The sequence below is a fragment of the Conger conger genome, chromosome 18 (genome assembly GCF_963514075.1).
Source record: "Conger conger chromosome 18, fConCon1.1, whole genome shotgun sequence".
NCBI classification, from domain to species: domain Eukaryota; kingdom Metazoa; phylum Chordata; class Actinopteri; order Anguilliformes; family Congridae; genus Conger; species Conger conger.
The window spans coordinates 10,246,382-10,270,405 of record NC_083777.1 but is presented as its reverse complement, the minus strand read 5'-3'; the positions used below and the strand labels follow the sequence as shown (position 1 = coordinate 10,270,405).

The window sequence follows — 24,024 nt, the reverse complement described above, 5'->3', positions numbered from 1 at the left end:
GTGTCACAGACATCAGGAAGTCATGGCATGCAAAGGATATGCAACCACATGCAAAACATGACTCTTTTATATGACATTATGTTCATTTGTCTCAAACATCGAAATGGGGGACTACATATAAAAAGAAGTAATGTAATTACCACATGGTGAAACCAAAATGAATAAAAATGCCTTTTAAAAGCTTGGAGTCTGCACTTTGACCACATATTAATTGTTTGATTACAATAAAATATGAAATCAGAAAAAGCAGAAGGTGACCCCAAACTTTGGAATATTCCTAAAGTTTAGACCTGGTTAGATTGATATAGAACCACTGCTGTTTTGTCAAAAGTGCATTAATCATTGTTATATATTCATAATGCAAAATGGGCAGAAAGCAAATTTAATAAGACACATTAATATGTTAATGTGAGAATTCAGCAAACTAACAAAATTTCAACACATTAAACTAAATATTACACAGCATTTTCACAGATTCAGCACAGGTAACATTCGATGTTACATTATAGCCTAATTAGGGAAATTATTACATATTTGATACTAATACAATTGCTGAGAGAAAAAAATGACCCATTTAAAAAACTTTCTTTCCCAGAAAGATTGGAAATATTCACACAATATTTCAGTACATTGTACACCCTCCCTTCAAAGGGATGACAGTACAGTCATGTTCTGTAGCGTTTTATGAGATTATTGAACACAGCAGGGGATCTTTCACCATTCCTCCACACACAACTAGATTTTTTAAATCCTGCACAACTGTTCAAACCGATCGGTTTCAAGTCTGGTGACTGAGACAGCCTTTGCAAAGTAGTCATCTTGAGGTACACTTTGGATCATTGTTATGCAGAATGATCCATTTCCGGTCCAGTTTTAGCCCTTGTTCAGTGCTGGGGCTCAAGATCTGATTGATGTTAACATGACACGCATAACCCATCCGTGCTAAACGACTCAACACAGATCCACGGCCTTATTGCACTGTAGGTACAATGTCCTCTTCAACATAATCATTCGCTGCCTCAACCGCCATTGGTGGCCTGCCCAGAAAGCTCAATTTTGGTCTCATCTGGCCACAGCCAACCAAAGTTCCAACCAAATTCAAGTAACTCCTGTTGAAGTTCAACAGACATATTTTAAATACTTCTCCAGCAGAGCAGAATACCCCTGACTCTGACCCATAGTTATGTGTGGCCTGGGAACATAGAAGCAAACTGAAGTAGAGCACCACAATAACTAGTTTAAAATCATTTTTAATTCAGTTCATTTCAGGAAATCCAGCGTATAATGATCAGGTAATTTAAGATAACCAATGCTGCGGACTTACAATGACATATTCATGTCTCTCAGCGGTACAAGCCTAAGCCACATTTAACTAATGTTTTACACAGCAGTGCCATAAACAAAATGTGGAGACACACCTTCATGGTTTTATTTGTCAGATATATGCATATGAAAACATATCAATCAATTCTCAAAGTTGGCAGAGATCCCAGTAGTGCAGGTTTCAGCTCATGGTCCCCGAAGGCTGAGAACTGCCGCTTTTCCACCCTCCCTTCACCTGGGAGTCAGGTGTGAAGGCAGTCTGGCCAATCAGTAGCACTAATTATCTGGCAGAAGGGAAAACCAGGGCTGGATTTGGATTTGAGGGCCAGAGTTGATGATCCCTGCAGAAGAGGATCAGATATACAGCGCCAGAAGGTAAAACAAATACAACAATGCCAGTGTTCAACCGAAACAAGTAAGAATATAAAGTTATGACACGAAGGATAAAGAAGCCACATAGATTTGATCCAAGTTAGATAACGACGGAGTCCTCAAGATTCAACTCTAGATTCAACTTTAACATTTAGTGAAGAGGGATTAACTGCAATTACTTGATTCAAAACAATTTTAAGTACAGGCCTGCAATCGGTATTGTACAGTACAGTGAAATCACACTTGCTCACTTTCCGAGTTCCTCCATTATCATGGTCACGATGAATAGTTACAGATCTTTATAGGCGATGTTAGACAAAGGGGAAACCGATTAACACAAAAAATTCTCATTAAATAAGTTTTTTTTAATTATCACCCATGTGAAAAAATTATTTCCCCAGTACCAGAAAATTCTTAAATCAACATCTGAACAGTTGAAAAGAAACTTAATTAAACCTAGTCAAAGTACAGACTTGTTCCCAATAGAGATGTCGTGGCAGTACCAATTTGTATTAAAGCAGTTCTGCAAAGAGCAGACAAAAATATTCCAAATTGATGCGAGACTGATTTATTGTTGGAAAGGTTTTGTTGCAGCTATTGCTGCTAATGGCGGATAAGCCAGTTACCCGTCCCACAAGAGTGATATGGAGGTTCAATTTTCATGAAATAAATTCATTTGAATTTGTTTTGCATTTACTGAGGTTTCCTTAATCTATTATTTTTTTGTCTAAAGACCTGAAACCATAGAATAATAGAGCAAATCAGGAAGAGGGCAAATACTGTCATGGCACTGTAACCTGTAGGTGGTTTAGATAGAATAAATAATTAAACCCTTCCATGCAATCTCTTCCCAGATTTCTTATGCACTGCTTTTTGGGTGGGATGCTTTTCCAAAACAGAGAACCATCATCCAACAGGACATGACAGTGTTTAAAAAAATAAATAAAAAATAAAAAATAAAATGAATAAAAAAATACAAATGCACAAGAGTCATGTGTGTGGGGTAGATTGATTCCATAGTCTAATGACCGTGGAATTAGTCTTTAGAACAGTGCCATCCTCTCTCCTACACAAGCATAACAGCACATTGCGTATTCTGATGTGTGGTTATTTCAGTTACACATTACCATGTTCCCCTCCCAAAGCCAGGAGCTTGCATGGTCATCAGGAATCCATTTCTGACAGCTGCCTCAGCCATTATCACTAATCTCCAGCATCATCTCAGATTGAGATTGCAACCTCAGCATATTAATCCAGATCGATTCAGTGCTGAACATGGCCAAACATCTTGCTGAATTAAAGGCTGCACACACATTCTTTGTTTGAAGGAAATGTATTATTGAGGAGGTAAAAACTGTGTGTACAAGCACGATATTGGACCACTAAAAATGTTGGACCCAAATGGTGCTTACAAATCACAAAATACACGCTTATAGCAAAGTGTACTTCCATGACAGTCACAAATACCTTTATTAATTTTGCCTTTTCCTTTTTGTTTTGAATGCACATACTTTTATGACAATTGCCAAACATTTCCCCCTTTGTCGGTTTGCTTTTTGTTTTTTAATGTATAAGCATTCTCAGTAGGAGAACACAGCCCAGTCTGGTGTTGAATCCTGACTGCTACCACACACACTGAGCAGCAGGCCAGAAAGAAGCGTATAACTGGCCTTCTCACTGCCCACAGAGACAGGACTTTAGTGGCAAAGGAAGTCCCAGGTATAGCGATTGCACAGGCTTTTTTTTGGCTGCAAAGACTGCATTCAAATGCTAGTCTGGACTGTCCCGAATTGATGGCAGAAGCTGCTACAGCAATGGGACATTGAATATTCCAAACAAGGGGAAAATGTAGGCAAATATTGAACAAAATCACTCATTCCTCAATTTTGTTGAACTAATCACTTTGATATCACAAATGAGGGTGGGAATTGAAGTAATGGCAACAAATGAAATTATGATAGACAAACCACTAGATTTTAAATTTAAGTAACATGTTTTGCACAAACATGGTCAATGATGATATTTATAATGTGAATATGGAGTAGCTTCTCCAAACCATTCAATTCATTGTATTTATGCCCAAGACCACTAGGGGGAGCCAACACATTACATGTTACTGTAAAATTGAAAGGCTTCATTCATACATACAATTCCAGGCCTTTTTGAAAACTATTCAAATCCCAAAAGTAGCAATTTCCTTCTTTGTAGCATTTCCAATCTTACTAACAATTGGAGTATGCACAGTAGTAAAGCAAAACTGACCAAAAAATAAATAAATAATAAAATAAAAATAACAGTACACAGGTTAATGAGTTTCTCAGGATATTCAATAAATTCAGTTTCAAACTTTTATATGATTTAAATGAACAATCAATGCGTAAAGTGTCATGATTCGTTTTCACCGACGAGTCAAGTGAGACTTCATTGCGACACCAACATACAGTATTTTTCAGGCAATCAATTCCAACAAGGTTAGGGTTGGCCCAGAGACGAGTCGGAGTAGAAAAAGACCCGATCCCAAACCATTCACCGGGTCCATGGTGCACCACCCCCATGGCGGGTTCATCTGTGGACCAGCTGCTTCTTAAAGGCCTTCAAGGACTTCGCCATGATGGGAGCCACTCCTCAAGGGGAGAACACACAGACAGACAGTCTTTAGGCTCAGCAAAACTGCTCTTTAAAATTAAAAAAAATAAATAAATAAATAAAAATAAAAATCCGTGAAACTCTACTAACAGAGGAAATAGTTACTGCACATTTACCGCCCCATATAGACATGGACCCGTTTCAACAAATCAGAATAGGACTGAAGGACTTTATGGGCTCTGGAGAAAGTTGTTGCACACACAGTACCGATCACTGCAAAGATGACTCATGAGAGAATGACAACTTCACTTTGGGGTTGTGGCCTCACTCTACCCTTTACAAGCGACAATTATTCTCATGGCACATCAGTCCCTCTAGTGGTGAAATAGTGCTACTGCGGTTCTCGTTTCAAGCTGCAGACAGGCACGAGCACACCATAAGCTTCAATTGAAATGTAGGAAGTATTAACGGGGTGATAGATTACCAGGTTCAAGACGAAGAAAGCAATTCCCTTAATGGCCTTGTCTGCAAACAGTACACCCTGAGGGGCTGTGAAATACCCTTAGGGTGCCTTTAAATAAGTTGTTAAATGTATGATAAGTAATGATAAAACTAATAAAGCATACTAGGTAAAGCATAAATTTATCATGGGGCATCATTTATGATAGAATAGGCCATTTGTAAGCGCAACACATACTAGAACATATCTGAACTCGTTTCTCCACAGGTTCAACAGACATGTTTTAGCTAGACTAGGGGAACAGCGCCCCTAGAATGCGTGTTGTGACGGAACAGCGCCCCTAGAATGCGTGTTGTGATGGAACAGCGCCCCTAGAATGCGTGTTGTGATGGAACAGCGCCCCTAGAACGCGTGTTGTGACGGAAAAGTGCCCCTAGAATGCGTGTTGACACGGAACAGTGCCGCTAGAATGCGTGTTGACACGGAACAGTGCCGCTAGAATGCGTGTTGACACGGAACAGTGCCCCTAGACTGCGTGTTGACACGGAACAGTGCCCCTAGACTGCGCGTTGTGACGGAACAATGCCCCTAGAATGCAGACAGACAGAAGTCTCCACAGGAAGTGGGCAGGAGAGGGTGAGACTCACTCTTCAACTTCCTGGGTTCCGGTGCTTGGCTGGCGCTGGACGGAATGTTGCTGCAGCTGGGCCGGGCTCTGCTGTCTGAAGGCTTGGTGCTAAAAGGGAGGGAGAGGCAGGAAGTGACATCATGCACTGATCTAGCAAGACATGTTTGACATGGGCAATTCCACAGAAATACAGCGGGGCACAACAAGTTTAGGTATTCAAGCAGTTAGAGGCAAAAAGAAATTGGCTTACAATCACAAAATGACGCCGCTATATTAAAATGAGCAATGCCAAGAGCAGGGTGCCATACTGAAGGGGAAACAGCACTAGTTTGTGCCTGAAGATCAGTGATCCATTGTGCTACGGGGGCATAAGTATTTTAATACGGTCTACTTCGGTTCAGAGGCCACAAGCACCAAATCAAAATCATAAGATTTATTTCAGTTAAAGCAGATTCTCATTTTCTCCCTATTGCCCGGGTCAACTTCAGCGAGTATGGATTTCACAGCATAAGCGAGGTGTTCGGCACTCTGCGTTAGATCTCGGAGCATCAGCATCTTCTACCCCGAACCATCTCAGCATGTGGTTTAAAAAAAAGAATAAAAATAACATTTTCAAAAAAGCTCAACCCAAACTTCAACTCCCTCACTGCCACATCTATTTCTCAGAACTCTTTGGGACAAATTAGAGGTCGTAAGTAAAGTCAGGAAAAGTAAAGTAAAGTACAGTAAGAAAGTAAGAGTCAGACAGTAACAAAGTAAGTTGGTGAGTACGGCAAATAAGTAAATGAATAAATTCACAGATGGTGGATGACGGTTCAGTGGGAGCTGTGTACACAGGGAAGACTGGCTTTTCAGCCACGTCGGAGGGCAGACCCACACACTGCTTCAAACCGGAACCAAACCAGTTTATACAGCACTTCCCCTGATCCCCGCGCCTGGCTCGCCTCACGCAAAAGGCATTTCGGCTTCCACCATCACCCCCCAGAGGTATATGCCCAATGTCAGGCCCCGATTGGACACGGACAGTACACAGGGCCGTAAGCGATGCAGTGACACAGTCCAAATCCAGAGCAAAGTGAAATCTATTAAGATCATGCTAAAGTCAAAACTCAACTGATGGAAGGCTCTTGTTGACAAAAATAAAGATCTTGGAAAAAATCTAAAACATTGGGGACATTGCCAAGGTACAAGCTATTGCCAGTAATATGAGTTAGCTTTGGGGCTTTGACAAAAGAATTGACTGATCTGAATCAACAAATTTACAGGTAGCTGCACACATTTATGAAGGCACATGAACAAAAGCCTGTTTTAAGAGTTTTGATTTGGTAAGTTTTTTTTCTGAAACAGAATTACCTTGTTTTAAGATACCATTTGCTTGATGAGAAATTCGTACCCCACTGGCATATCTTGGAAAAAAAACAAATTGGTAAAAACATTGCCAATTCAGTGAGGTAAAGTCTGCACAAAAGTTACAGAAATGTCTAAATGAGATTAAATTGCTTGTTGAATGTACTGATTTTGACAGAACAGTGTTCAGGTGTTTCGGCAGGGTTCAGGTAAGGACATCCTCCATGAAAACCGCTGCTCACTCCCCTGCAAGAGCCCTGCGCACAGCTGCCTTCCGCCCCCATCATTGCTCACAGCAGCCAGCCTCTCAGGCCCACAACAACAACTGTCCAATCACAGCGTTCCATCTGAGCTTGACAGCCAATCACAGCAATCAATGCTCAGTCACCCCCCACGGAAGGCCTCACATGAGCACATCCAGAGAGCAAGGCTGGAGATCCTCAGAGCAGCTGGTGAATGTGGAGTCATCTTGAACTGCCAACAACAGAATACCACAACAGCCTAACTCCGGTGAGGGTTAGCAGCACAAGTCGTAGCATGCGAGCGCGCCCAGGAGTGTGGACTGACCTGGTTCTGTCCAGGGCGTGAGTGGACCTGGGCCGGTCCGGCAGGCTGGATAACATTACGGGCCCGGCGGTGCCGTGCAGTTCCTGTTTGATCCGTATGTTCCTGGGCGGTTTGACCGTGGAGTTGATGAAGGCCAACTTCACCTGCCGACCTGTAGAGGGAGCAGCAGAGCCGATTAGCCAGTGAACAGCGACTGCAGCCCTGGTGAAGGGGGTAATGCACGGTAACCTGAGAGCAAAGGGCCTTCACTGCTCCTATCCTCCCAGAGAGTTGGCTCAACAACACAGACAGTGTATAACAATGGACCCATAGGCTCATCAGTACAGGACCCTTTGATCAGAATGGATGAGGTTCGAAGACAAGTCCCTACTCTAGATCAGAGCCCTTTTGATAAAGCATATCAGAGTGCTGATGGTCTTTCAGATGAACCCAAATTCACCTCGAGATGTGAAGAAATGAGCATAAAGTATTTTGGGAAATTGACAATGATTGGCAGTTCGGTGTAACTCCAGCGGGGCATTTCAAACGGCTGAACAAATTTCCGCTCACTTCAGGTTTGAAGTGATAACTCGGGTCATTGGTAATTCTGTTTCAGTTTAGGGCAAAGATGAAGCGGAGAGGAGAGGCAGTCTGGTTCAATGAAGAAGCTACCTGTCAAACCTTTAAAAACATAGAAGACTGAACACGGATTGGTGAGAAGCAGGTACAACCGAAAGTAAGGAAGTGAAGAGTGAGCATTAGGCCAGCACGGGAGGAACTATGACATGTCATATTTTACATTTTACATTTTAGTGCATAGGTTCTACCATAAGTCAAAGCATCACATCCAGAACTTTTTTTGGGGGGGGGGGGGGGGGGGGTTAGACAAGGATAGGGATATCAGAAAGGAGGGGCAGGGGAAATCAGGAGGGAGGACTAAGGTAGAGTTTGAAAAGGTGGGTTTTGAGTCTGCGTCGAAATAGGGGGAGGGATTCTGCTGTTCTGACAGTGGTAGGCAAGTCATTCCACCACTGAGGAACCAGAACGGAAAACAGGCGTGAAGGTGCAGCTCGACCGCCGGGTGCACATATCGCATCTCCAGCCAAAATATGGGATCGGCTAAATTGACACTACAAAGGGTACAATGAAGATGGATTACGACAGCCGTCAACCATAATGATTGATAGCATTTCAACATCATGCGAGTTTATTCCATCAAAACAGTCATTGAAACTGAACAACAGGTGCAAAATCCCGATAGAACTGTCCAAACCGATCCTTATATTTTCCACATCCTACTGTACTTTGCATGACTGAAATCATAATGACTAAGAGGTGTCGAGCGCCAAAGAAAATGTAAGCAAAACTGCCGAGTCATCCTGACTAAACAGTTCATTGCCAGTGATTTTGACATGGATGTTGCACAGTGGATGGCCAACTCAATCCCATTTCACAAAACACCCCCGCTAATCTCAGGAAAAACATCTACCACAGCACAATAACTCTCCTGCACACAGATTTCAAATAAAAATTACTTGAAGCTGGGACAGACGGTTAGGACAGCAAGGTTGTCAGTAATAATTGTTGCACATTAACATGTACCAAACTCACATATCTGAATAAAGCATGTCTCTAAATAAAAAAACATGTAAAAAAAAAAAAAATTAAATCTCTTAAAAGCTGGATTATGCGAGTCAGGGTTGCCGCCCTACCAGACCACTGTAATCACTCACAAACCTGCAAGGCCTCTCAGTTAACCCCTCCGCCTGGGTGCAGTTTACAGCTATTTATAGCCGCCGGGGACAGATGGCCAGACCCAAGCTAACCTGCATTAGCAGGAGACCGTGATGGTGCACAACTGTTTAAAGTGCTCAAATCACTGTCTGCAGTGCAACAGACCAATGAGAACATCCAGCTCACAGCAACCAGAGAGGACAGCATTTCCCAGAATACCGTTCACTCAAGACAGGGCAGTTTCAAACAAAATGTGGCCTTCGCCAGAGATGTCTTCAATCTAGTGAGCATGCATACAGGAACTTCTTTCTAAAAGAATAATCACAACAGAATTCTGAATAATATTCAGGCTGCATTCACAGTAGACGACTTCAAAATAAAACAAAATCCTCATTATGCAGGCGAAAAAAAAAAGAAAGGAGTGAAAGAGAAGACGTGAAAAACCAGTCGATCATGCAACGCTGTCAATAAATCTTCATATGCATCACTTCAACCAGCCCAATCATTAAAAACAGGCTTTGTTGAAGTTAACCCTTTACAGACTAAGGCGCCCTAAAGGAAATTCCGAAAGGAAAGGAAATTCCTAGGAAGCACAATTTTTCTGCACGGCTCCAGTGCTTCAGAAAGCAGGGCCCTAAATGTTCAGCCTCAAAAGTGGGAAGGGGAGCCCCCAGATTCAGACACAGCACACGGGTTTCCCCGAGGCAGCCAAGAGCCGTATCGGTTTCCGGTTTCCATGCAAACTTCTGGCCTTAATTCACTCCAGACATTTTAGATACACTTCGATAAATTCATGAATGACACCCAAAGACTGCTCTTGCGTCCCTACAAGATACACTTTACTGTGATAAAATGTACAAGTAGACCAGTGTTAAACTGTCAATTAGCTCATTTAGCTAGGGTAATTGGTCAACACACACAACACACACACAGGCCCTCCAGGCGTGGAACTGCCCAGCACGGTCTGTGTGACACACGCACGTTCAGGTTTCCTGGAGTAAGCCGAGACGATGCTCTCCGTCAGTTTCCTCAGTTTCCTCTCCCGCTCTTTGGACAGCCGGAGGTGCATCTCCCTCCAAGACTCGTACTCCTCCAGACGGCCGCTCCTGAAGTCCTTCTGACAGTGCTTCTCCCACAGGTGGTCAGTGTCTCCAATGTACACCTGCGGGAAAAGCATCCATCTCTATAACTTATCAGCACAAACGACCGCCATTTCAAATTACATGAAGCAAATGGGGGAAAGGGGGTAAGTCCTGCCCCCACCCCCAGTCCCACAGCTACTGATTTCAGCAGCAACAAAAGGTCTACACCCTAAAGTGCAAAGGAGGACATCAATAAAATTACACATTGGTTACACCTGCTGGCAATGTCAGCTTCAGATAGAATATCTGCTACAGCAGGCATTTCCAATGCAACGCAAGACAAAAATTGACCTGGAGGGACACATATGCACACAATATATCTCCCTGTCCCCTTTACAGCACATGAAACCAAGCTGAGAAGATTATTAATCATCTCAAATGGGTCTTAAATTACAGCATGTGAAACCGTTAAACAGTAGTAATGTCCTTTTCGATCAGACCTCCAAGGCGCCCCACAGGAAACAGGCCCCAACCAGACAGCAACAAAAGGGCTCTTTTCTGACTAACAGCTGGAGGAGGAGAGAGGAAGGGGTGCGTTTTGTCACCTTGAGTGAGAGCATGCACTGTACCACAGAGGAAGTGAGGTCAGAGAACCAAAGGAAAACACATGTGGATTCCAGTGTGATGACATCAGCTGAACAATGTCACAAGGACTTTTCTCCTGTGGAGGAACCGTGTGCAAAAACCAGGGCCCTGTGACACAGGCAGAGACAGGCGAGGAGCTTTCCCCACACAGACTCATTCACGAGGGGGGAAAGAACAATGTGACACCTCCCAGAATCCCCAGTGCACCCAAACGTTGTCGGACCAGTGTTCGCCAGCCCACGGTGACACTCTTACCGGGTTACATTCCTCGATCCGGAGCAGCTGTTCGGGGGTGCAGCGTTCCAGGACCGGCTCTAGAATTTCAAACGGCACCCCGCCGATCTCATAGAGCACTGCAAGACAGGCCTTACTACCCACAATTCACCAGGAAACCCAGGCTCCAGCCACATACATACGGCTAGACACAACCATGCACACACGTACAGTGCCCTGCATAACGTTCGGGACAAGTATGTACAAGTATGAAATGGGGGGGGGCCTAGGATTACATGGTGAAAGCAAACTTTTTTTATATCTTTTATATCCTTTAATAACAGCTAAGAGTCTGTACTTTAACCCAAGGTGAATTGCTTGATAACAGTTCTAAAAGTGTGGAGTAAAGATGCAAATTGAGGGGGGAGGAAAAAAAAAAAAAAAAAGAAACCAAAAAAGAAAAGAAAGAAAAAGCCTGACTCACAGTCGATGTTGTTCTGGAGCGTACGGATGCACTGCTGGTACAGACTCATCATGGAGGGCAGGTAGGTGGTCTTTGCCCCAGAGTACACCTGCATCTTCCGGTTCAGCCTCTGTCCGGTGAAAACGGGGGCCTCTTCACCCATGGAACAGGCCTCGTCCTCGGCTGCGAGTCGCATCGGTTAGAAACATGAGACTGAGCGACTGATGCCCAACTGCTAACCTCACAACACGGCTATTGAGCTCCAGATGAAAAAATAAACATCATTAATAAGGCAGCTATGCAATTCAGAGGTTGAGGGCAAAGATGTATGTACAAAAGGAAAGAAACAAAAAATAATAATCTAGTTTATGACAAACACATTCTAGTTTTTCTTTCATCCTGCAAATGCAAAACATTTTTATTTTGGTGATAAATTCGCCAAACTGCTTTTGTGAACAAAGACACACTTTAGCATTTAACTGTGACAGACGGACGCTTCTGGACCTTGGGGCACAAACACCACTGGCCGCTTATACTCACATTTCTTCTCAAAGTATGGGAAGCCGGTAAAGTCCTCACACTCTGGTAAGAAGGTTGGCAGTGGAATGTTAAGCAAGTCCATCACGGATCCTACGGAAGCCTGGAAAACAAAAACTCTACGTTCACAGGACACACACACACACAGGACACGTTACCCATTATATAAAAAAAATATATATTACCTTTTTGGGAGACTCCTCTGGAGGCTGTTTGGGCTGCTCTGCTCTGCTCTTCCCACTGGAGGCCTTCCCCTGAGGCTCCTCTGGGGCAGCAGTCACTCGGGGCTTCTTGGCAGGCTTCTGGCGGTCAGAAAGCTTCTTCTTCCTCTTGGGGGCCTTCACGTCGTAGCTGAGGTAGGACTCGAAGGACATGGTGGGCTTTGCGCTCTCATCCTCGCTGGCGCTCCCACCTCCTTTCTTTACCTTCCTCTCCTCCACATCCGACTTTTTCACTTCGCGGTTCCGCTCTTTCTTCCGGTCCGAGGGTTCCTCCCGTTTCTTGCGCTCCGGAGACATCTCCTTAGCCCTGGAGGACTTCCTGTCCTTCAGAGAGCTTTTGGCTTCTTGGCCATTTGTGATCTCAGACACACCACTTTTATGGTTTCCCCTGGATTTGGGATCAGCGTTTGGACGCACCGGAGATGGCAGAGAGGGCTGGGGGGACGAGACTTTGCTTTTGTCCTTTTTGGGAGAGCTCTTCCGATGGGAGCTGCTGCCTCTGGACTCATGCCTGAAGGGAACTTTGCTCTTCTTGTGACGGCCTACAGATTTGCATTGGGTATCTGGACTTGTGGATTCAGACGTTTTACGCTGCTTTTCAGAGACTTCTTGCACCTCTTGCTTGTCCTCAGAGACCTCCCGCACCTGCCGCTTGTGCTCAGAGACCTCCCGCTCGTTTTCAGAGACCTCCTGCACCTCCCGCTTGTTTTCAGCGACCTCCCGCTTGCTTTCAGAGACCTCCCGCTTGCTTTCAGAGACCTCCCGCTTGCTTTCAGAGACCCCCCTCTTGTTTTCAGAGACCGCCTGCACCTCCCGTTTGTTTTCAGCGACCTCCCGCTTGCTTTCAGAGACCTCCCGCTGATCTCCATGGCATTCATCCTCCTCCCCTGACTGATTCTGGACTGGACTGAGCATCACATGTGTCAACACACAAGGATCCCAGTTATTCATCTCATAATAAGGCTGTACTACCATTACAAAACTACATACCATACAGCTTTGGCTGCCAATACTAGTACTGATATTGATGGCGTTGCTACTTCTACTAATATCAAAATAATATACAAGTATATAAATTATGACAGAGTAAGTTATACCTGGTGGAGTCCTTGGGAACTAACTTTTTCCATTGAGTAACTAATGATTTGGCCACTTCTCCAGCCTCAGCGTGTTTCCGAAAAGCATTGACTGTTTTCCCTATTCCGGTGTCCTGAAGAATGTGAAAGAAAAGCCTTTTTACTTTAAAATAAGAATCAGAAATGAAAAGCAACCTTTGCAGGTCGGTGCATGAGAAATATACTAATCAACCGAGTGGGATGAGATTATGCAGTTGTCCCTTACTGCGAGGATGGTAAGGGTTATGTCCAGTTCCTGAAGTCTTGTCAAGGTTTTCAGGATCTGAAACCAGAGGTTTAGATTCACACGGTCCGTGAAAAATCACTGTGCAGCAACTTTCAAGAGGAACATAAAAACCCCTCGCTGCAATCTAAGCCCTGTTTATTAGTGCTCATTACAACAAGATGACATTGCATAACAGTAGTAAAACAAAATGCTGACAGTTCATAATCTCATGCCCTAAAATGCCCCCAAACCCCAAAGACTTGATTAGTGATTAGATTTACATTGATTAATCATTTAGCAGATGCTTTTAATCCAAAGCAATTTACGAGTGCATAATTAGACCTAAATGGGTTCTCTAGGAGTTTCATGACTTCATGTATGTTTTTGGGGTTCCATACTCCACTGTTCTTAAACTCTTATTATTGCGCACTGAATATTACGCTCGTTAGCCTTGTAAAAAGCACAGCGCCATTCCTCCTAGTACCATGCTATAAAACCCCTGTAACTACTCAAACACCACCACACATCGTAGAGTCTGCCTTTTTTACACACATAAAATAGAGCCCATTGAGAAATAAAAACGTAGTCGGAGACACCGAATATGGAGAGGCCCCTTACCATAGGATCTCTGAAAAGCCAGAATAGCTGAGTGTGCGCTGAGATAAGGAGCTATGTATGGGAATAGCACAGAACTGGCCAGCCCCTACTATGTACTATAAATGGGCAATGCTAATGTCGGCAGCTAGCTTGGCTGTAAAAAGAATTAGCTGACCTCACAAGCCAGGGCTGGCGCGCAAGACTGGCAGCAGCACCAGCAGGACAGCGATATATTCACAGCAGATGTCACCGAGCTGAGGGACTCGTATTTCAATGTGCCGTTACACTTCTCCCCAAAGGACCCAAAGTTGAGCTCAGAACTTTGGTTCAGCATTTCCATGTGTATTTGTTTGCATTCCGATGGTTCCCCTTTCTTCGTTTTTGGGAGGTTTAATTCTGATTTCGCGGGCAGAGCAGGTGGACAGCAGATCCAAGATGGATTCCGTCCGGGGGCACAGTGGAGGAGGGGTGGTCTTATTTTTAGAATCCAGCACATGCCTGCCTCCTGAATCAACTACCCACAACAAATACACTCCAGAGTGTAAGGAGAACAGTGGAGTATGGAACATTAATTCATGAAACTCCAAGAGAACCCATTTAGGTCTGATCTACATTGCAATCCAACATGGTATACACTAAGGGTCATCCTCAGCAATAAAAATGCCTTTACTATGCACAAATATACAGGTTTCAAAACTGATTAAACACTTAATACTCCAAATACTGTGCAGTGCAGTGGATGTGTACATGTATTTTCATCATTTAAAAGTCTTAAAAACAAGGTTGAAACTAATATCTACGCAGACGAAAAAAATGACATACAAATGTGTTAGGCCATAACCAGTTTTTTCCCAAAGCATTCCACAAGTTTGAAACGATATTCACAACAAAAACAGTAACCTTCAATATAAAGTATAATCAATTCCATATAGGAAAGTAAGCTATACCGATAGTGATTGTAGCGCGTATAGTTACGTATAGGATTTTAAAAATGAAATGGGTTTATCATTTGCTATCCACTTCAAACACATTGGTTGAATTTTAATGGGAAACTTTTTGTAAAACATACCGTTTTCGAATTTGGTGATTCTTTAAGTTGACGTTTTAATTGCAAGACTTTCTTCAAAACATCAGCAGCGGCCATTACGACCTCACACGTGAGCAACTCACCTGCGGCTTGGAAACGTCGGAATTACTGCCGTCATCTTTTATACGGGGCGTGGGCTCATTGGATGATGCAAAATTAAGTATGAAATGCGTTTTATTTTTGTTTATTTTGATTGACAGTATGGACGTACTCATAAAAAGCAACAATGTCCATAATGTCAATATAATGTGCATGTACAAATTGCATAATAAGCATATTCCTGAAATAATTGGTTCCAACAACATTATATCATTATAACTGTGATTATTTGCCCAGAGTATTTCTACACCTTTACTTATGGTGAGCTGCAATAGAGAAATCCGTAACGAAATTGAACAAGCAGAATGAATTACATTTCAAGCTGAATACAACTAAATGTTGTTGTTGTTGCTGCTCCTTTATCTATAGCCTACTTTTACTAGTAAGTTTAGTTTAAAAAGTCTTGCTAAACGGAAACTTTTGTTTGTGTTGCACAGTAAGCTTTGGCATACATAATGTTAAATAATCGCTATTCCTACATTAGGCTACACCTGATGTAATATGTCATGCTTCCCAATTGCTTGGTTTTACTATAGGTGTCAAGATTGGGGGCCGAACCGAAATAGAGGATGGGTTCCACCACCGTATTGCGCAATCTCTTCTTCACCCCACTGTCAGTTAGAGGAGGAGTTAATTGCCAGGATACTCAGCTACTGGTAGTTTTGATTCTTTCTCTCTGCTCCTCACCAGGGCTTGGAGGCACAGGTCAATTCACCGCCAACTTCTCATTCACTGCTATCTGTCAGGTAAGCGCGATATGGCTTGTGTGCACGTACCATCGTTTGAACTGTAATAGTATAATGCTGTTCTGAGATGACAAAGCTCAATATGCCATAAAACAACGATTTTTATGTTCTGGCTATCGGGCAAGTAGCCTGGCCTTAATCGCAGATATTCTCTCAATTGTCAAAGTGCTGACCTAGTTATTGTTTTCCTCAATACCAAAATCCCACGATGGCAGTGACTTATATTTAATCAATTACAATTTAAAATACATTTAAAAAAAGAATAATACTAGACTATAATAGTTAGTCATTGTGGAATCAGAACAATTATTTTATATTGAAAGGCAGATGTCAAAAATTAAGAAAGGCCCCCTTGATACACATTATTTTCGAAGAACGCTTTGGTTCAAGCTGAACCGTTCAGCTTGGCGATGGGGCTATTCTTGGAGCTGCTGTTGATAAATTGTGACAGATGCAAGGTGTGGAATGTTGGGTAACGGCACAGTTTTTATCAACTTTCAAAGTGTAAATGGTGTCATAATAGCCGGAAATTATACCAATTAGTCAGAGCCTCTGAAATACTAAACGTTTTTTTGTTGTGGAAGCTTACTTTCTGTCGCGGAATATACTCTGCCTTCCTTGCCGCTTGTACTGCTGTAGCACATGCCCTGGGAATTTGAGGAAGGTAATAGACCACTTCACAGGCGCGCTGCGCCGTAAATAGCACAGGCCCAATCTCAAGTACAGATAAATGGGGATTCGTTAGATAAAGGCTAGTACCTGTCCAATACAATTTGTAAATGAGGTAAACCCATTTTGTTAATGAATTGACAAAATATGTTCCTAATTATATATGTATTTCCTCGAATTTTATAATCCACTGTCCATCACGTTAGAGTAGCCTACATTAGGCCAACATAAATAGTTTTAAAGGACACATGAGGAAATATAATCTTTACTCAGTTATAGTATGATCTTGGGCCACCGTTTATATTTTGCCCAGTGCCAGGATATTGTATAATGTTATTGACGTGCTAATATGTGAATTTGCAATATATAAATGGAATAAAATAATTAGGAAAAATAAAACGAAACTTTTTTTTTCCTGTTTTTAGGCCTTGGCTGTGACCCATTGCAACAGTCATGGCACCAAAGAAGAACAAGACCGCCAAAAAGAACAAGGCAGACATCAATGAGATGTCGCTGATAGTGGATGATGGTCCAGTGAACAAAATGAACGGCCTCAACACTCTGTTAGAGGGAGGGAATGGCTTCAGCTGCATCTCCACTGAGGTGAACGACCCCGTCTACGGCCCAAACCTCCTGGAGGGTCTCAACACCATGAGGCAGGACAGCTTCCTGTGCGACCTGACCGTGGCCACCAAGACGAAATCCTTCAGCGTGCACAAGGTGGTGATGGCGTCCTGCAGTGAGTACATTCGCGGGGTCCTGAAGAAGGACTCCTCCGTGCAGCAGCTGGACCTGAACGACCTGTCCCCCGCGGGCCTGGCCACCGCCATCACGTACGCGTACTCGGGCAAGCTCACCCTGTCCCTGTCCACCATCGGCAGCACCATCGCGGTGGCCATCTTCCTGCAGATCCAGAGCCTGGTGCGCATCTGCAGCGACTTCCTGACGCAGGAGATCAGCGTGGAGAACTGCATGTACGTAGCCAACATCGCCGACACCTACGCGCTCAAGGGCACCAAGGAGGCGGCGCAGAAGTTCATGCGGGAGAACTTCATCGAGTTCTCCGAGATGGAGCAGTTCCTGAAGCTCACCTACGAGCAGATCACCGACTTCCTCATGGACGACTCCCTGCACCTGCCCTCGGAGATCACCGCCTTCCAGATCGCCATCAAGTGGCTGGACTTCGACGAGAAGAGGCTGAAGTACGCCGCCGACCTGCTGAACAACATCCGTTTCGGCACCATCACCGCGCAGGACCTGGTGAACCACGTGCAGAGCGTGCCGCGAATGATGAACGACAACGAGTGCCACCGGCTCCTGGTGGACGCCATGAACTACCACCTGCTGCCCTACCAGCAGAACATCCTGCAGTCCAGGAGGACCAAGCTCCGCGGCGGCCAACGCGTCCTGCTGACGGTGGGGGGGCGTCCCGCCCTGACGGAGAAGTCCCTCAGCAAAGACATCCTCTACAGGGACCCCGACGGCATCTGGAACAAGCTGACCGAGATGCCGGCTAAGAGCTTTAACCAGTGCGTGGCCGTCCTGGACGGCTTCCTGTACGTCGCTGGCGGTGAAGACCAGAACGATGCCAGGAACCAGGCGAAGCACGCTGTCAGCAACTTCTGCAGGTGAGTTTTCACACCGTTTATGAGGGCATTTCTTCATCCAGGCTTTACCTCTGCTTCTGCTAGTATGACAATTTTAAAAATGTATATATATATGTATATATATTTATATATTACTTTTTACTATTTTGCTTTTTTACATTGGGTAGTGTGAAAGCATATCCTGCTATGCATTAAACCTGTGATTTGAACAAGTTCAGTCCAGGGGAACCTGTATGTTGAATTTTCTTTCCAACCAATCTCTTTTTGACCAGTCTTTATGTAATTGTTTGCAAAATTGCACTACATGAATATAGGTCATTTATTCTTCACGGCATGTATACGTTTGTCTGACGGCTTAAGAGGGTACGTAATCCCTGAAAACATGAAAAACATTATATATATTAAAAATGTGATTGCAATTGTGGTCGCAATGAAAACCAACCACGGGGGTCCCCCAGGACCGACCTTGAGAAGCGTTGCACAAAACAAACCGAACAATTCCTCTCTGTTTCTCAGATATGATCCCAGATTCAACAACTGGATCCATTTGGCCACCATGATCCAGAAGCGCACTCACTTCAGCCTCAACTCCTTCAACGGCCTGCTGTTCGCCGTCGGCGGCAGAAACTCCGAGGGGCCCCAGTCCTCCGTCGAGTGCTACGTGCCGTCCTCCAACCAGTGGCAGATGAAGACCGCCATGGAGGTGGCCAGGTGCTGCCACGCCAGCACGGTCATCGACGGCAAAATCCTCGTCACCGGCGGCTACATCAACAACGCCTACTCGCGCTCTGTGTGCACGTACGACCCGTCCACCGACAGCTGGCAGGACAAGAACAGCCTCAGCACCCCGCGGGGGTGGCACGGAGCCACCACCGTAGCCGACCGCGCCTATGTCCTCGGGGGCAGCCAACTGGGCGGCCGCGGGGAGAGGGTGGATGTCATGGCGGTGGAGTGCTACAACCCTCACAACGGGCAGTGGAGCTACACCGCCCCCTTGCACACGGGCGTCAGCACGGCGGGCGTGGGCACCCTCGACAGCAAGATCTACCTCCTCGGAGGCTGGAACGAGATCGAGAAGAAGTACAAGAAATGCGTCCAGATTTTCAACCCTGACCTCAACGAATGGACCGAGGAGGAGGAGCTGCCGGAGGCCACGGTGGGAATCTCGTGCTGCGTGGTGACCATACCCACCCGCAGGTCCCGAGAGTCCAGGGCCAGCTCGGTATCATCTGCACCAGTCAGTATATAAACATCACGTCAGCAGGACAATGTAGTTTACTGCCAGCCAATGGAGAGCAAGACAGGAAAGAAACCCCCCCGCCCACCCGTAAAGTTAAGGCTTTTGTTATCCACGGAAATGTAAATGTGACAATATATTCCTCTATGACATGCTGTGTTTAGAATAATAAATAATTCAGGGAAATAATATTAGCATATTACAGAAATAGCATATTTCTGAAGTCTCATCTGAAAAATTAAATACCAGATATTTATGAACAAAAAATTCACTATACTTCATAAATAAATCACAGAATCTGTTTTCAACAATGCAGCCATTTTAGAAATTTTGCCACTTTTTTCTGAATATACTGGATGTTGTATTAAAACCAAGCTATGCTGGGTGAATCTGTGATGAAATATTCAGAAAATTCTGGAAATATTTTACTAAAGGGGAACACTGACAAGCAGAGACATTTGTACAGATTACGTTTTTTGTTGTACTGTATAGTGTAGTGATTGTGCATTGTACTTGTGACACCTGGAAAACAACAATGTATTTAAAACTTTTTTTAAAGGACAGATTTGGCTAAGAAAAATATTTGATACAAACAACTTCATTTTTTCCCTTTGGGTCCAATAACCAGATACAAGTTTAACCAGATATTAATGGCATAACAGTCCTACTTTTCCAGAGTAAATAATTAGATTATATAGATTAAATCAATATTTGTATTTGCATGGGTTTGTATAAAAAACATAATTTCCAATAAAGTGAAAGCATTCTCTTGTTGGTGAATGTAGATGATACACGTGATTGCTTTTCATGGGTAAAATGATGAAAAATTAGTAAAAGTAAACTATTCATAATTTAGAAAATAAAAGTTATTGGCAATGTTATTTCAGTGGGAGCTGCCTGCCAGGAGTAGGCATGAAGGGGGCGGTGGGTCCATTTTAAGTTATTTCATTCATAAATACAGGTATACTGCTGGCTGCTCAGAGACAGGGGAACAGGCGCCCGTCATTGCAAAAGCACGCCCTCATTTACTAACTGAAGGATCCACGTTGAGCGAACCATGAGTGTGTTGAGAAGGTTGACTGGGGACAATAAAGGAACATAGAGGAGTTTGAAAGCCTTTTGTAAAAAAAAAAAAAAAAAATTGTAGTTATAAATGAAACGCGTTTCACGCCTGAGCTGCCTCAAGGATGAACACTGCTTTAAGTGTAGTGCTTCAGGAATTCCCCGGGAGTTCATGTTTTAAATGTTCATAGGTTGAAATGAAATTATGTGAAAACGTTTTTATGCTGTAATGCTGGTGTAGGGCACGTGAGAGGTAAATAAGATACCTGCCTGGATGGTGGATGGTTTGCTGTTGGTTCCCCATTGATGGCACTGTGTTCCACCGTTTGTGAATGTGTGTAACAAAAATTATTGATTTTATCCCAGCATCTGAGCCATTTCAAAGCTCTATGTCTTCATTAAAGTTTCCTATGAAAATCAGATACTTTATTGTTTGTTTGTACATTACCTTAAGGCCGTTTGTAAGTTGCTGTCATCTGTACCAAAAATAAACCATGGAAGAGAAACAAATCCAATAATTTGTTAGTACTACATGTGAAATACCCACAGTATTACAACACCATACTGTACAATAGCACAAAGAATGATTAAACATTTGTGCATCACAGTTGTTAATATTACAAGTAATATACCCATGGTATTACAATACCGACAGCATAAAGAATGAATACATAACATAAATATTCCTGCACCGTAACCATCCCAGAGGAAATTCAAGAAGGACAGAAAGAGGATAACTCCGTGGGTATGGGGAACCTTGCCACAGTATCTCCCTCAAATCTCTCTCAGAAGATATCCTCCTGGAAAAGGAGAATACACAGGCATATACAGTGCAAGCTGTAAGTATTTGGACAGTGACAAATGCTTTTAGTTATTATTTTGCTCTAAATTTCTGCAAACAATTCTGAATAAATCGATCATGGTGCGGTTAAAGTTCAGATTATTAATTTGGGGGTTTTTACATTCATATTTGGTGAACCATGTAGGAATTACAGCCATTTCTATACATAGCCTCCCTCCCCCAATTTTAGGGGGACAAAAGTAATGGACCAAATGGCCGCTCAACTGTTTCCTGGACAGGTGTGTTAAGTGTCATTGTTAATTCACGCGTAAAAGAGCTAGCAAAAGGTCTAGAGTTGATTCTAGGAGAGCCATCTGCATTTGGAGTCTGTTGTTGTCTCTCAACATGAAATGTCAATACCAGTGAAGCTGGCCATCATTAGACTGAAAATCAGAATAAATCAATCAGAGACATAGTCAAAAGGGTAGGTGTGTCAAAGCAATTGTTCGGTAAATTCTTACGAAGCAAGAATGCACCGGTGAGCTCAGTAATAAAAAACGACCTGGTCGACCATGGAAGGCCAGTGTAGTACAGTGGTCTCCAACCCTGGAGAGCTACAGGCTCTGCTGGTGTCCATTGTTACTCTGCACTTAATTACATCTATCAGGCCCTGAAGGACCTTCAGGGCAGGTTTGCCCAAGGCCAGCCTGACCTTGTGGAGCTACAAAATTGTCATAGCTTTCTTAAGATTAGGTTGGTTCAGGGGTGAACCGACCTGAGACCCACAGGTCATCTGGGCAAATGTAAAACACAAACATCTTACAAACAAGCAAAAACAATGTTTTCATTGCCTGGATGACTGCCCATAGCTGTCTCCACACAAGGACATTTATCTACCATCAGCACTTTGCCCTGACTGACCATTGCCCCCATGGATATGCTAACTCCGAACAGATACGGGGTCTGGGGTCTTGTTTGTTCTTCTGCCTACAGAAACAGATTGCTGCCGAGGGCCTGCCTGACTGCTGAGGGCGCCCTCTATGGTCCGTCGGGGGGATGGAAGACCCTCCAGCTCCAGCGTCAGTGGGGAATCCGAAATACAGTGAAACAGGCTCTGGGGAAGATGAGGAACATTAAGGTCGACCAAAACACACCACTGCTCACTCTCAGGAGGAGGATTAAAAACCTCCTCCGGGACAGCCTTTCTGGTGGAGTTTCATGAAAACAAGGACCTGGCAATTGAAAATAAAATGTTTTTAAAATGTAACTGAAAGTTTTATACAAATAAATACATACAAAAACCAAAGCTTATCTGGAAGTAATTTCATATGCATTTGATATGCTCATGAAAGTTGCACTGTGCAGAACACAGTGAACTGTTCAGAACATAGTGAGCTAACTTGTTGTTTTACATACAGTATAACACAAAGAGGAAACCGAGTGTGTGTGCTGTATGCTGCACCGATTGACGTGGCTCTTAAGAGTGCATGAGCCCAGGCTTGGAGGGAAACCATCTGTCAGGAGCACAGACACTATGGAAGCATTCCTATGAAACAAGCTCCAATTGCCTTACACCCAACCCTAACTAACTAGCCAATATCTAGTAAATAACTCATGTAAATATCCGTAACATACACTTGCAAACAGACTTTTATTTATTTATCATTATTGGTTGGTTTTTGTTTTTCTTCAATCATTTTTAACTATATGAAATGAAGGTATACATTCCTACAACAATTTCAAATAATAATAATTTCCCACTTTTTGCTCTTTACCTATTTTTACCCAACAAAAACACAGTGTTGCCAAAGCAATAATTATAATTTCACCCCTGCGACAAACAGGCATTAAATACTACTACTACAATTACTATGAATAATAATTATAAAAATAACTAATCAGCTACATTCAATCCTTGTTATGTTGACAGTTCATACAGTACAAAATAATTATACAGACATACATTTTCTATTTAATTAATCCATGTCATGTAATTCACAAACCAAATTTCACTTGTCTAAATGCAATTATCTACATTCCTGAAAACTGTGTCAAAACTACACACCATTACCTCCTGTGCTCAAAATAGTATAAAAACGCAAAGTGTCGAGAACACAACAGTTTTAATGTAGATCATGTTTCAGGAACTGCAGTTATGCAAATAAGATCAGACTGATCAGACGGGTGGATAAGAGCTTAACTAGTGGGTGAGAGCTGGACTGGTGAATAAGAGCTGAACTGGTGGACATATTTATCAATTATACCAATAATTCTGGGACCCACTGTATCACAACTATTTTCCAACCCAGCCATTAGCCAGTTCAAGCCCTGTCCACCACAGGAAACCACAGGAAACCATATCATTTGAACATTTTACGTAATTTTGACGTTTTATTTGTTTGTTCACAAAAATGTGTCACTGTCCAAATAATTACAGACTGCACTGTATGTTCAAATTAAATTAATCTCTTTGAAGTTCAGTTCAGTTCAGAGTCAACTAACTGTAAAATGGATCCTGAACCTGAACAACACGATCAGGGTGTAAGGACATTTTGAGAATTGCCCTTTGTGTTCTGCTACAGTTACTGTACAAAGTCTGTTTACAGTGAATTTACAACTACAGCAGCGTTCATAAACTGGC

General features: G+C 43.2%; 2 protein-coding genes across 3 annotated transcripts; one reads left to right on the top strand and one right to left on the bottom strand.

Moving 5' to 3' along the window:
* Positions 1 to 3,136: 3,136 nt before the first annotated feature.
* Positions 3,137 to 15,275, bottom strand: eloal (elongin A, like). Of its 2 annotated transcripts, XM_061227353.1 has the most exons (12): positions 15,165 to 15,275; positions 13,499 to 13,555; positions 13,255 to 13,367; positions 12,122 to 13,064; positions 11,940 to 12,039; positions 11,421 to 11,582; positions 10,979 to 11,076; positions 9,978 to 10,158; positions 7,284 to 7,434; positions 6,723 to 6,775; positions 5,389 to 5,477; positions 3,137 to 4,319 (listed from the first exon to the last, which is right to left on the bottom strand). In XM_061227353.1, exons 1-11 carry the CDS (start codon positions 15,237 to 15,239, stop codon positions 5,392 to 5,394), a joined length of 2,019 nt encoding a protein of 672 aa, XP_061083337.1. In that variant the 5' UTR covers positions 15,240 to 15,275; the 3' UTR covers positions 3,137 to 4,319; positions 5,389 to 5,391. The 2 variants fall into 2 exon arrangements, with proteins under 2 accessions (XP_061083337.1, XP_061083336.1); XM_061227352.1 differs by lacking the exon at positions 6,723 to 6,775.
* Positions 15,276 to 15,880: 605 nt separating this feature from the next.
* klhl31 (kelch-like family member 31) lies at positions 15,881 to 21,022 on the top strand. The gene is made up of 3 exons (XM_061228805.1): positions 15,881 to 16,027; positions 17,122 to 18,324; positions 18,820 to 21,022. The coding sequence occupies exons 2-3, from the start codon at positions 17,150 to 17,152 to the stop codon at positions 19,550 to 19,552; spliced, it is 1,908 nt and encodes a 635-aa protein (XP_061084789.1). The 5' UTR covers positions 15,881 to 16,027; positions 17,122 to 17,149; the 3' UTR covers positions 19,553 to 21,022.
* Positions 21,023 to 24,024: the final 3,002 nt, after the last annotated feature.

Excerpts from the sequence above, each read along its gene's own strand:
- eloal (XM_061227352.1), bottom strand. The coding sequence starts at position 15,239 with ATGGCCGCTGCTGATGTTTTGAAGAAAGTCTTGCAATTAAAACGTCAA. Across the intron at positions 7,435-9,977 it reads TTACTCCAGGAAACCTGAAC|GTCGGCAGGTGAAGTTGGCC; the intron begins GTGCGTGTGTCA and ends CTCCCTCTACAG. Across the intron at positions 5,478-7,283 it reads CACGCCCTGGACAGAACCAG|CACCAAGCCTTCAGACAGCA; the intron begins GTCAGTCCACAC and ends CCTCCCTTTTAG.
- klhl31 (XM_061228805.1), top strand. The coding sequence starts at position 17,150 with ATGGCACCAAAGAAGAACAAGACCGCCAAAAAGAACAAGGCAGACATC. Across the intron at positions 18,325-18,819 it reads GCTGTCAGCAACTTCTGCAG|ATATGATCCCAGATTCAACA; the intron begins GTGAGTTTTCAC and ends TCTGTTTCTCAG.